General features: G+C 41.1%; 1 protein-coding gene across 2 annotated transcripts; it reads left to right on the top strand.

Moving 5' to 3' along the window:
• Window positions 1–8,588: 8,588 nt before the first annotated feature.
• LOC147460571 (uncharacterized) lies at window positions 8,589–9,885 on the top strand. Of its 2 annotated transcripts, none has more exons than XM_086508031.1 (2): window positions 8,589–8,809; window positions 9,014–9,885. In XM_086508031.1, exon 2 carries the CDS (start codon window positions 9,088–9,090, stop codon window positions 9,586–9,588), a length of 501 nt encoding a protein of 166 aa, XP_086364157.1. In that variant the 5' UTR covers window positions 8,589–8,809; window positions 9,014–9,087; the 3' UTR covers window positions 9,589–9,885. The 2 variants fall into 2 exon arrangements, with proteins under 2 accessions (XP_086364157.1, XP_086364158.1); XM_086508032.1 differs by having other exon boundaries at window positions 8,591–8,809; window positions 9,075–9,885.
• The last annotated feature ends 3,930 nt before the right edge of the window (window positions 9,886–13,815 follow it).

The raw sequence follows: 13,815 nt of genomic DNA, 5'->3' as shown, positions 1-13,815 counted from the left end.
GCCACACATATGAACTATGGACCACCACATGGCACAACATCGTACCCAACGTGGAACCCAAGGGCTTCCTATGCGCCAAGCCCAATGCCAATACCTACTCCACATGTAGTCTCTGGAGCACCTCCACCCACGGTGCCTACTCACTTAGGTGACTTGGCAACATTTTCTCAAGCTATCGATCGATCTATTGCTGAGAATATGCGTAACACGCCTGATAGAGAGCCTAGAAGTAAGGCAGTACAAATAGCCAAGCTCACACAAAAATTTAGTGGAGACGGGGATGTGAGAAAGCATATCGAAGTGTTTGAACAAATATGAGATTCTCTAGGAGAACACAATGACCTGCATAAGAGTAATTCTTTAAGCCTAACCTTAAGTGGGAAGGCAGGGGATTGGTATAGAACCCTAAGGGTGGAAGAAAAAATGATTTACCCTACTCTTAGGAGACTGTTCTTAAAAGAATACATACGAGAGGGAGTGCTTTGGGGTGTAGCATCTCAGCTCCAGAAAGCCCAACGAGAGGAAGGGGAGTCGTTGAGAGACTTTATTAGTCGACTAAAGCATTTGAATTCTCTTTGTAATCCAAATGAGCACTTCAATAATAATCAATTGCTCGATAGATTCATTAGGGGATTACGACATGATGATATCTACAATGGCCTAGTCATTAGAGGTATCACCACTTGGGAAGCAGTCACCACCAATGCGATCCAATTGGAGGATAATTTAATGATTCAAGGAGAAAGAGTGTCTATTGAGCCTAAATCTATTAGCTCGCAAGCATTAGGGCATCGGCCAATGACCCTAAAGCCTATTGCTAAGGAGCCAAAGATATCTGAGATGACTTTAGCAGATCTCACCAAGGCTATTCAAGAGAGTCTTAGAGATAATTGTGCTCCGCAAAACAATCATATGTATCCAAGAAGGGAGCAACAATGGTGCTCAGTATGCTATGGACCGCATAGTACCAGTGAATGCCCTACTTTTAGAGTAAAATTCAATGGGAACTGCAATGCATGTGGGAGGTATGGTCATCAAGCTAAGGATTGCATAGTATTTAAGAGCGCGATGGAAAATAGACCAACCTTAGCATGGACAGACACACCTCGAGTGCCTGCATTGATGCCTGCCCCACCTCTTGAACAAACAACACAACACATGGTCCCTAGGGCCCAAAATGTTGTTTAAACAACACCTTTACCACCTCCAGTGCTAGGACTGCAACCACCACATCCGAGAATCACTTCTGTGAATCAAGTAGGTTGTGAGTCATCTATTTCTTATTTGGAAGGCTGTGAGGAAGATATAGACCCTAATATTGCCTATAGGATACATATGCTTCAAGAAAGTCCACAATACTACATGGAGGACTATTGGGGACAAGTCAAACATGTATATCAAGTAGCTGATCTTGCGGCAAGAGGCCAAAATATCAATTACACTCCTACGAGACCACCTCTTCAATGCTAGGAGTGTGCATGGAGGTCCACATCATGTAGCCGAGTGTCCTATTAGGCTACAAAAGAACACCACACTAATGCAAACCAATCAAGCGAGCACGTCTACAATGCCGATACTCATGTGTAATCGATGTGGCATAGATCATTTGATTGCCCTATGTCCAAATAATCCAAATGCACCAAAGATCACGCCATTAAACTTGATTGAAGTTACTGAGGAGCCATCACAAAGTACACCTGTGGTACCAGTAAACGTACTCACACGATCGATGCTCCAAAAACAAAATTATATTCTTGAGGAAAGAGACACGGTATCAATTGCCCAATCTCAGAAAAAGAAGAAAACACGAAGGAAGAGATCGCAAAAAGCAGCGAAGTCAAACCCCAATTCAAATACCAACATAGGGACTGGTGACGACCCCATATATATGAACGACACTGAAGAGGATTCTGATTCAGGTGAAACCCTGGAGACCAAAACAACCACTAAGATAGAAACCAACAAGGAAGATCTTCATGAGCCACAATGGCCAGGATCCAAGAAGCCCGGGGGATTCACTAGTAATACTAGGAAGACGTCACCTGCGTGCACCAAAACTGCCATTTTTACCCCTATATACGGTACCCTCCTTTGTAAATCTACCTTTTTGGCCTCATAAACCCCCCTATTGTACACTCACGTGACACCATGCGGTAATCCTTAGTGAATACCCCGGGCCAAGAAGAAGATAGGAACTTATCCAAACCCTACAGAGGAGATTGAGCGAGTCAAGCAATTAAGGAGTTTGGTAGAAGATACCCAAAGGGATCTAGAACCAGCACCTAGGCAAATCCAGATTACAGACACCGTGTTCCCTATGCAACAATAACCTCACCAAGTCCATAGACCCTTAGCCATACCTAGTGTCATCCAAGAAGAAAGTGACTTAAAGTCATGGGAAAGTGGGCGTACTCACTTCTTGATGGAAAGAATGTTTACAAAGGGACTACTTGATCCTATCAAAGAAATGGAGATCCCATCTTCCCCACGTCAAGGGACTGAAGTCCAAAAGGTGTCGTTAAACATTGCCAAATTGATGGATTTCATGTCTTCAGAAGTTAGAACCACCATCATGTCCAAACTATATAAAGACCCTGAGCTAGTCTCAGCTCTTCGAGCCTTCCTCAATGGAGAACTGAAGTTTGGGCTACCACAATTTTCATAGATGGATGGAGCTAGGGAGATTCCAATAGAGGAGGAACACTTAGATCCACAACCCAACCTAGATGAGAACCTTGTCATAGAAATACCTGTTAACAAGTTGGGACAATACGTTGAGGGTGATGAATCCAATGCGACCATACCAATCACTACCAAGGGATTAACTGTGAAGGGAATCCTTGATGGTGGCGCTGGGGTTAGCATTGTGACTAAAAATTGCTAGGAAACTATGGGAAGACCTCACCTTGCGACCACAACCATAGTAGTGAAGATGGCCAATGGGTCTATTGTTAAACCTATTGGGATGCTAGAAGATCTCAAGATCAAGGTCTGTGGACATAAAATAAATATTACCTTCATTGTTATGGATTTCTCTAAACACACTATGGCATCGGAGATGATCTTAGGACGTCCTTTCATGAGGGAAGCAAAAATGGTGCATGACTGGTCTAAAACCCATGTCTACTTGCAGTTCCAAGATTCTGTCATTCGAGTGGATCTTATGGTCGAGAACATCCTCTAGGAAACAGGTTTATAATTGATCATAGATCTGACACCACTGTTCACTCAGCCCCATTGCAGTATTGTTACATGTGTAAAGCGGACACTGATGTTGGGGAAGATTCTCCTTATATGGATATACTACCTGGGATGATTGAGTCGGACAATGTGGATTGGGTCCACCTAGCAGCAACCATAGACACTTGGGGAAATAGGGGGACGACCTGGGTAACACCTGAGGGGGATGAAATGCCCCTACCCTTAAATATGTTACAAGCAATGCATATAGCTTCTGACAAGACTCATCCTAATGTAACGAAGAAACGATACAAGTGGGTCCCTCAAGCTTCTTTAGCGACCATGGCTAGTATTAAAAAACAGAAGCCTTGTAAGAAACGTACCACTCGCTCCAAGAAAAGTAAGAAAATGTTGCGTTGGATTCCTAAACGACTATTGGAAGCCCAAGGATACTATCAAGGAATGATCAAATCTGGGTGCCAAAACATAGATTGTGTTCTTTCCTGCCACCTGACCCATGTGCGCCCAATCCTGTAGCTCCAAAAAAAATTGACGATCATGGAAAGAAAAAATCATGGAATGCTACACACCCGCTCCAGAGCTAGTTTGGGTACTGAAGAAAGAACGATTTGTTCCACCTAGCTTAGGAAGGGGGGAGTTCCATGAAGCTTCTAGCTCCTCATGTAATGCATCCATAGAGGTAAAAGCTTCTCCATAGCCTCCACCTACAATAGTGGACCTCCATAAAGCTACAAAGGATTCCACACCTCCCACTGTTCAAGAATCACCTGATGAACCACTTCAAGTTCGATCCTAGGAAAGTACCTTACCACCCTTGCAACTTGACGAGGCACCTAAGGTAATAGAAAACTACTGGCAAAAATCCTCACCTATTACCAACTGGAACAATTGGTTTCAAAGGGTGACAAGCTGATTTCAAACGATATGATCTACCCAAGGAAGGGGGGAGTGTTTGCTGAGAGTCATCATTCACTACTCCCCTATCAACCTTCCTCCGTGACCTCTCAATCTCCCAATCTTAGGGAATGTACATATAAAGCCTTATACTCAAAAAACAAAAAAAATAAAGAGCAAGAGCAATTAGCAAACGAGTATGCACAATAAAAGTCAAAACATTGACTCAGACCTACACATTCGCATCCAGTACACTGAAACAGAAACCTATGCCATAAAACACCTTTGATCCTCATCGCTCAAGTGATGGAGGGTAGGTAGAATTAGTATGATAGGAGTGTTTCTGTTTTAGAGTTGAGTGATTAGCAAAGTTCCTTTTTCCCACTGATGTGCCTCCTAGAGGTATTCTTTGTGTTTCCTCGTGTGTACAGGAACGTGTTGTTGTGGTTAGGATTTGGACCTTCATGAAATCTTTATCTCGATTCATACTTCAAACCAAGCACGACCATCAACACAAACAGGTGTTTTTTGTCCATTATCATTGCCCCTTATCTTTTTTGCATCTATATTTGTCTGTTTTAAATGTGATTGGTAGCATAATATTCCACGCATTTGTTTAGTATCAAACATTAAATTCAATGTAATTTTTGTCATAATCACTTATCTAGGTTTATAAATCAAGCAGTTTGACTAAGCTAGTTTGACCAAGCTAGGCATTAGAGATCTTCTCTTAATACCATGGGAAATGCCTTCCTAATAATCAATGGTTACTTAGGTTCTTAATGCGATTTAGGCAGCACTGTCAGAAATGTACTAGGGCTTTCTAGTGGGCTTAGTCTCTATTGAACTTTAGCTTAAGTATTATAAAGGGAGCTTACTAGTGTGATGAGCCTGGGGAGGGTAACAATGTTATATGACCCCCCAAAGCTACAAAATTAAAATGCTGAAAACAAACAAACAAAAAATCAAAGTGCCACAATGTAAAATCTTAAGCTGGAAGAGAAACCTTAGCTCGATTTGGTACTCCACACACATGTATCGCCTATGGTACTAGAGCCCTAGAGGTTCCCAGTGTGGGCTCTTTTCCTTGAAAAGCAAAAAACCCAAGGCATACAAAATAAGCACACACATCAAAATTGAATCACTATGAAAAGACTTTGGGGGGTCAAAGAAAAGGAAATAAGTCAGGCGATGATTTCATGAGAAATCCCTTTTATTGTAGCTTAACTACAAGGTCTTTTAGGTATAGCCTCTAGTTAGCCCTCGAACATGAAATACTTGGCTCTCGCGATTAAACAACTTAATTGACCAGAGAAAATTAAGAAGCTTACCCATGGTATTAATAGTTGATCTTGAGTGCCTTTCGACCGTTGAATTAGCGACCCCGAACTTGTTTATTTTTTTAGCTTCCCAACTGTTTATGCGTTTGATTATATTGCAATTTAATGTCTATTGCTGACAAATGGTTTAAAATTCTGTTACCAATCAAATTGTATGCCTACAATTGCATATGCTTTTTAATTGCTTATGAGAATGCAATTACTGTGCCAATGTTGTTTGATTTTGCAGTGTGTGCAAATGTAAGAAAGCTTTGTATGTGTTGAAGCAATCTTCTTGTGCTTGGTATGAGAAATCTACCATGAGTCTTTTGTAATAATCCAATAGAATGCACATTGTATGTAAAGCGTGAGGGCGACGCACTTCTCATTTTTTTTCTATATGTGGATGATTTGTTGATCATTGGTCCAAATGAGGCACATATTGCTTAAGTTAAGGCTGATTTGAATGCTACTTTTAAGGTGAAAGACTTGGGGTTGTTGCATCATTTCTTGGGCATACAATTTAAGCAGTGTGATGGTGGCATTGCCTTGTGTGAGACAAGTGACATAGAGACATTGCTATGTAAGTCTGGACTTTAGTACTGTAAGCTTATTGCCACTCCCATGGAGACAAGTTTGAAGTTGACTCTTCATGATGCTGGTGATCCTGTCGATACCACTCTTTACCAAACTACTGTTGGAGGCCTTATTTATGTAAGCAACACAAGGTCAGATATTCAGTTTGCAGTCTCACGGGTCAACAGAGTTATGCAAAGCCCAAGGTCTAAGCATTGGTAGGCTATCAAACAACTCTTTCTCTATTTGAGTGTCACTTTACATCTTGGGTTGTTTTATCCCAAGGGGGGGTCATTTCTGCCAGGTTTACATGCTTTTTTGGACTCAGATAGGGATTGTTGTTATGACACGCGAGTGTCCATGAGTGGTTTTTGTTTCATTCATGGCAGTTCATGCATATCATCATTGAGCAAGAAGAAAACTAATGTGGCCACTTCTAGTTGTAAGGCTGAGTACATGGAAGTCTTCATAGCTATCGTTGAGTGTATATGGCTCAGACGCCTGGTGACTGATTTGGATGTTGGACAGAATACTACCAACACCATCTACACTGACAATCATAGCGCATTGGCAGTTGCGATGGACCCAATTTTTCATGCTCGCACAAAGAACATTGTGGTGCCTTACCACTATGTCAGGGAGAGAGGAGAGATCATGACAACCTTGCAGATCTTTTCACAAAGGCATTGTCTCATGAGAAGTTCAAAGCTTTGGGCTTACTTCCCTTTGTGGATTCATCATGTCCTCAAGGAATGGGCATGTCACTTTCCTATACTCTATGTGCTAGCTCTCGTTCACTGCATCACTCCCAGGGGGATTTTTTACCATATGCATGTGGTAGTGATGTGTGTGAGCACACTTAGGATTGTCCATCACTCTAGGGATAACTTATCTTGTCATTTCACACTACGTAAAACACTCTCTATTGTGTGCCTTGAGAATCCTTCATATTCTCCAATTTGTGTGTGTTTCCTTGCAACCCTATTTCCGACAACTTCTTCAAGGGGGGAGTAATGTCAGGCCTACGGTAGGATTGTCCAGGACAAGATCCATGCCAATGGACCACAATGCACATGCAGTACGGGGAGCCTATATTTAGCAATCCAAGGACCTACATATGGCATGGTTGGAAGGTGAAGATCATATGTCAGTTCCCCGTCTCTTACAATTACATTACCCTATTTAGAGACTTGACAAAGAATTAAGAATTTTGAGAAGTCCAAAACTTAGAAATAGCAACCACTATGACAAAAAATGACTTGTTATGATTTGCACCATCACCATTTTCTTTCTATCAATAACCACTCCTATTCTGATTCTTGAATCTCTCATGTGTAAGTTTCTCCTTGTGGAGCTGAGAAACAGGTAATGATGTAAAACCTGGGATTCATGTCATATCTCATTTCTCAATATTCCATTGAGATTAGTGAATGTTGGGAAGGTTGTGAAATAGATATCATTGCTTGATCACGACGACAAAGCACAAGAACTGCAATACAAGGCTACATAGGGTAGCAAGATAATGACAAAAGAGACAAAATGCTACCAAAATCAAGAAAGGTCGCATACCTATTTGGCATTGCCAAATTTCGGTAACATTTGCGTTTCTTTTGTCGTTAATGTGCTACTGTATGCAGCCTTGTATTGCAGCTCTTACGCTTTGCCATTGTGATCATGCAATCCTATCCATCTTCACAACCTCCCCAATATTTGTAGATCCCGATGGAATATTGAAAAATGAAATTTGGCATGACTCCCAACTCTTATATCATTACCTCTTATGAAGTGTCACAAGGAGAAACTTGCACATGAGAGATTCAAAACAAGAGTGGTTAGTGATAGAGAGCAAATGGTGATGTGGCAAAGTATAACTAATCATTTTCGGTCATAAGGATTGCTAACTTTAAAGGCTTAATCCCATTGAAAATTCCACTTATTCAAAGAGTGGAAGAGGAAACATTACATTAAAAACTTTAATCCAAATCAATAAGGTGACATAGAAAGTCCTCTTCCACTCTCTCCATAAATGAAATCTTTAATTTAATTGAATGTTTTTTTAAGATTAGGTTGAATATTTTTGAGACTTCATAAACAAACAAGAATTTTGATGGGTTTATAACTTAAAAATAGCAACAACATGATCAAACGTGATTAGAGTCCTCCTCCACAGACTCGTGAAAGGACGATAGAAGACGAGGGCTCTTTCTGTACGCTTTCGGCCTTTTACCAACTTGCCCGTTGAAGCCAACAAGTAGAAAACAATCTTTATGTTGAGGAAAACGCTTGTAACAAGTAAAAAAGAGTTTCAATAATGTGAGGGGTGCTTAAACCACCTTAAAAAAAAAAATGCAAGTTCTACGGTCAACATTTTTCAGCCATTAAGGGGAGAGTAGTAGAAGGATGACGATCTCGCATCGATGGAACACTCGTAGTTACGCTTTACACCATCATCATGTATCCCCTGAACTTATTATTTTCTCTAAACACTAAGTCAATTGTTCAATTTCATTGAGGGTTTTTTGAAAGGTAAAGGTTCATAGCTATTTGAAGACTTCACAAAGAAATAAGCAATTTGAAAAGTCTCAAATTCCAAAATAGCAGTTGCTATGAACAAGGAGTAGTTTTGTTTAATAATCTAAAGTAAGACTCGCTTCTTTTATACGAGGAACAGTAAGATCATCTCGTACATTCTCAAGCAGCACGGCGATCTTGCGCTCATCAGACGATACGACCAAGAATAAGACATTTCTGTACTTTAAGATCAGCAGGGTATCTTCATTACAACTCTCCAAGAAGGCACAATACGATCTTCTGTCCAGGTATGTTTCGAGCCCTCCTCTATCTATTCAAATCTTTGTGTATTTTAGTGCAATTATCGTTTGCAGTCCAATTGTTTATTCCAGTCATAGTACTCGATTGTTTGTGTTTTGCATCCTCAGTAATCTATCCAACAACTTGCTTTGAGATTTTGCTACCGTCTCCTTCAATCCCGTAACTCTATCAGATTTTGCTTTGACTCGCAGGTGAATCAGCATAATGACCATCGAATCCTATAATTCTCTAATGGATTGCTATGACTCGCAGGTGAATCCTCGTTATGACCATCGGACTCAAGGTCGAATCGCACGGTCTTAATACTCTGTTAACTCAATTGAGTGATTGCTCTTATGTTGATGTTGCGCATGCCACACATGAGAATGATTACACTTATACGAGCTTGACAGATCTCATGTCTACAAATGTGAGGACTTCAGCCGATGCGAAGAAACCACAAGCATTGAAAATTGAGCTTAAGGATGAACTGTTGAATTGTGCGGCGCATGCATATCTTCGGCCTAATTTGCTTGAAACCAAAGATCCTCAATTCCACTTTAGAAAGGACTGGTTTCGGAGCTTTGTAGAACATCAAGGGATGGCTGCAATTATCATTAATGAGGTTGTGTCGTGGACTGATGTTTGTCGAAGTTTATTGACGGTGCGACCTTACAGGACTCTTGTATTGGCATGTAGTCGAGCATTGCGATTTTTCAAGCACAAGACACGAGGGGTGTCACAGCGCTCAGATTCTATACGAAGGCTGTCGGTGCATCGCTGCTAAGCTACATTGCTACTTGTTGGATGCATGAAAGCTCTTTCAAAACAAGGGAGAGATTACCTACAATTCACATGCCAAATTCCTGTATTCTGCAGAATGACCAACATTATTTCAGCAGTGCAATTTGTATTTGCGCATGTGTACTATCCTTTTGCTCACAGATTTTGAGCCCTATTGCTAGCCTCGCTGATGCCCTTTGTAATTATGAATCAGCGAGATGCAACCTTCAGCCATTCGATATATCTTGTACAGAAAGCGTTAGTTTATCTATGTAAAGAGTTTGCGTGTCTTTTTTCTCAACGAGTGTTGTGCTTGACCTTGTTTCAAGGTTTATTTAATGTTCTTGTAGATCTGCACATATCCATTGCTATAATGAAATGAATGTTTCTGCATACCCTCTATTCCACGTTCTTTCGGGATTTGTCATCAAAGTTGTTTCTGCCATGTTCAAGAATTCCTTCCCTCTTGGTTCTTTTGGGATTGTCTATCAAAATTGTTTCTATCATGTTCAAGAGTTTCTCCCCTCTTGCGTTAGTTTATCTGTGTAAAGAGTTTGCGTGCCTTTTTTCTCAACAAGTTTTGTGATTGTTCTTGTTTCAAGGTTTATTTAATTACTTCAACGGTTGCCAGCAAGTAATCAAGCCTACATAAAGCCATCTTTGCTTCATTAGCTTATGAGCTATTTGTCCAAAGTGTCAAGTCTCTTGGAGTGCGTTGACTGTAGGATATGCCTAACATGGTTGTGGCAAGGAAGCTCTAGGCTGTTTTAACCGGAGGTAAAGGAAAGGCCTCTTTCCTTATGATACCCTGAAGTTTTGCGGCCTTATGTAAGACCATAACATGGGTGAGAATTCACAATGAGATTTCTAGTCCGGGGCTGTTGTTGTGCTTGGCAATGTGTAGGTGGATATGTATGCCAATGTGGTGCCCTTACAAAAGCACAGAAAATTCTTGATGAGCTTTTCTGTCCCGAAATGTTGTCTCTTAGAACGCGTCAATTGTAGGATATGCCCATCATGACTGTGGCAAGGATGCTCCAGGCTGTTTTAATCAGATGCAACGGGAAGGCTTCTCTTCAAAAGCAATGACCTATGCTTTTACCTTCAAGCCATGTGGACTTACTTCAAGATCTTCACATGGGTGAGAGTTCACGATGAGATTGCTAGTCAGGAGTTGTGGCGAAACATGATGTGTTTGGCGTTGCTTGGGTGAAAATGTATGTCCCCTTACGAAAGCATCTTGATCATCTTTTTGTCCAAGAGTACAATGGTGAGTGTGTGCGCGTGGTACCCTCACGAAAGCACGGAAGTTCTTGATGGGCTTCTTGCCCAGAATGTCATCACTTGGAACGCATTGATTACAGGCCGAACATGGCTGTGGCAAGGACACACTATTCTCTTTTCACTGGAGGCTCAAGCGATGTTCTTTCTCCAGATATGCAATCACCCACCGTTGCACCTTGCAGGCCTGTGGCCTTACGCAAGACGGTGATGTGGGTGAGAGATTTCATGATGAGATTGTTGGTTAGCATCGTTGGAGGAAGATGCCGTGCTTGGTGGTGCTTTGCTCAATATGTATGGAAAATCTCGTGCCCTCACAAAAGCACGAAAAGTTCTTGATAAGCATCCTCTCTGGAATTTAATCGGTTGCAACATGTTGATTATACCCTCTTCTGTGGTGAGAGAGCTTTATGCCAGGCCTATTTCTATTTGCATCTTCCAGTTAATCACCTTTTATACAAAGCATACATCTCATGTTCTGTGATGCCTGCAAGTCCCTAGCAGGATGCAGCTTCGAACACCCTCATCCCTGAATCTTGACCCACCGTGTGCGCACCCCTGGTTGCATCATAATACAATACAATGCAGATTGGTAGGCTTTACATCTTGTGCTACCTCAGCCAACTTCCTTGCCTGACTCGTCGCATGGAGTCACAAGAAGATTTAGAAATTTTCTCGTGTAGGAAAATGGAGTCTTTTTCAGTGTTTTTCATACAATGCATAACATCATGAGCTTCTGCTCGAGAGGCACCGCATACCTAGCTAGGTACGATTGGGGGCACGGGACCCCCGGCCCCCCACTGGGCCGGCGGTCCCCTGCCCCCAAGCGTACCTAGCTAGGTATGCGGCGCCTCCCTCATAGACGCTCATGATGTTGAGGTAAGTTACAATGTGGGAAATATTGTGAGAATCTGTCCAAAACTTCTTGTGAGTGTCTCATCCAGTTCTCTCGGCTCTCTGGAATGATGCCCACATAGCTGATTGGTGAGCTCTTATGTGCGGATGCTTGCACGGGCTGGCCTTAATTCTGGTTTTGGCATTTGGGGCTTTAGATTGAGAGTTGACTGTCATCCCACCCCATCAATATTGTTCTCGGTGGCTCCAAAGAGTCTACAATTTTAAGAAATACCCTTGGGGCTCTTTGCAAACACATATAAGCTTGAAATCTTGCCTCGATACAAAATTACCCAAGATAAACAACTCAATTTTTTTCTCAACGAAAAAATACTTTTGTTCATAAGAATTATTGAAGCACACTTCAACAACAAGTGATGAGAGCTATGGCCATAATAGATGTTGCTTTATGCCAACCTGCAAATTCTCTTGTGGATTTTCTTCTGCATGTGAACCAGAAGCTTTCAAACTAGAATGCCTTGATTGCCAAGCTTTAGAGGAGAAGGCATGAAGTTGGAGAGTGTTTGAATGAGTTATTGAGAAGCAATAGCAAGGAATACTATTGCAATTAGAGAGAGCTTCGCTTTGGTGCTTGGATGTTTATGGAAATGAATGGAGACCAAGGGCACCATTGTAAATACTATTTTGTTTGCATCGAAGCATTGAAGAAGAATATACATTAGTAAAAAGAACATAGAAGTGAAAGCTGAGAGAGACAGAGAGGGAGGGAGTGTGTGAGTGCGCTTATTTTAATGTCGACAAATGATGTGAGTGTTAGTTAGCAGAATTCACTCATATATATAGGAATTTATGTACTGTTTTGTTTTGAGAGAGAGAGGGAGAGAGAGGTAGGCCTTTTTTTATTATAAAAGAGAGAGCCAGGGAGAGCTTATTATTTGTTTTGCTCAAATCTTGTCACTGGAAATAGTATAGTAAAAAGTTGATGAATCAAGAATGGAACTAAGCAAACGGGAGTTGGTAAGACTTTGAATGAAGCATGCAATGACTTCTTCACAATGAAACGGACAGAACTTGTGTGGAGAAGAGGAGGAGGAGTAAGTAACAACACATATTAGTGGGAGATTGTGATGCACGAAGCAAGGGCTATATCGGTAAGATGATCTTCAAAGTTGCGCGTGTAACTAACTAGTTGACAAGAAAATAGCGCGAAACGAAATGTTTAGCTGACTGAAGGTGGTTGGCGACCACGTTAGAGTAATTCAATTCTATAGTCTCGACTAGGCCGAGCACGTGCGCAATCTGCACGAACAACATACAATGGTGTTTTGTGGAGCAACCAGATAGCATGGCGATGTCGATGGTGATTTCTCGACCGAGTGTGTTCCAAGTGATGTAATGTGAATGCCATGGGGTAGGTGGTTGAACTGGCCATGGAATGAACTCAGTCCATTTATGCATGTAGTGTCTGAGCACCCGCTCTTGCAAATGTGGGTAAAGACAGTATTGCAACTTATACATTGCAGTCTCAAATTCAGGCTGCTGCTCGATCAGATCAGCTGAGATCGGCCTACCCATTGAAAACTGAAAAGAAAAAGCATTTAAATCAAAGAAGCTGATAAGTAGTCAAGTCTGTCACAATCTGAATGAAAAAAGAAAGACATTGTTGTAGCCAATGATTAACGTTATATGACAAAGACAATGAACAAAGCAATTAAATGAAGATGGCATAAGTTCGCAACTATATTTTCTTGTTTTTTTCCAAAAAATAATATATTATCAACCTTGGTGGATGTCCAGAATAAGTGTTATAACCTAATGCAGTTGTTGTTTTGTGTTGTTTAATATGTTGAAGACAGCATTTGTACATTTATAAATTTTTTTGTAAAATATATAAGTTGTTGCTACATGATTTGTCTCTTATTAGCTGATAATTTTTTGTAGAAGTATTAGATATGGGGTTGCTGGAATGGATTGTCTGTTTCTCTTGATGTTATTGCAAGACATCTAGGTAATGTGGACGGACTAGTATGGTGATCAGTCATTGAGCTGCAGCACATGTAGCGATTGAATCCTAAAATTTGAAAGCTGAATGATG

This window comes from Adiantum capillus-veneris, chromosome 3 (genome assembly GCF_014529385.1).
Source record: "Adiantum capillus-veneris isolate H3 chromosome 3, ASM1452938v2, whole genome shotgun sequence".
Lineage (NCBI taxonomy): Eukaryota > Viridiplantae > Streptophyta > Polypodiopsida > Polypodiales > Pteridaceae > Adiantum > Adiantum capillus-veneris.
The sequence above is the reverse complement of the archived record's forward strand: the minus strand, read 5'-3'. Positions and strand labels throughout refer to the sequence as shown.

Excerpts from the sequence above, each read along its gene's own strand:
- LOC147460571 (XM_086508031.1), top strand. The coding sequence starts at position 9,088 with ATGACCATCGGACTCAAGGTCGAATCGCACGGTCTTAATACTCTGTTA.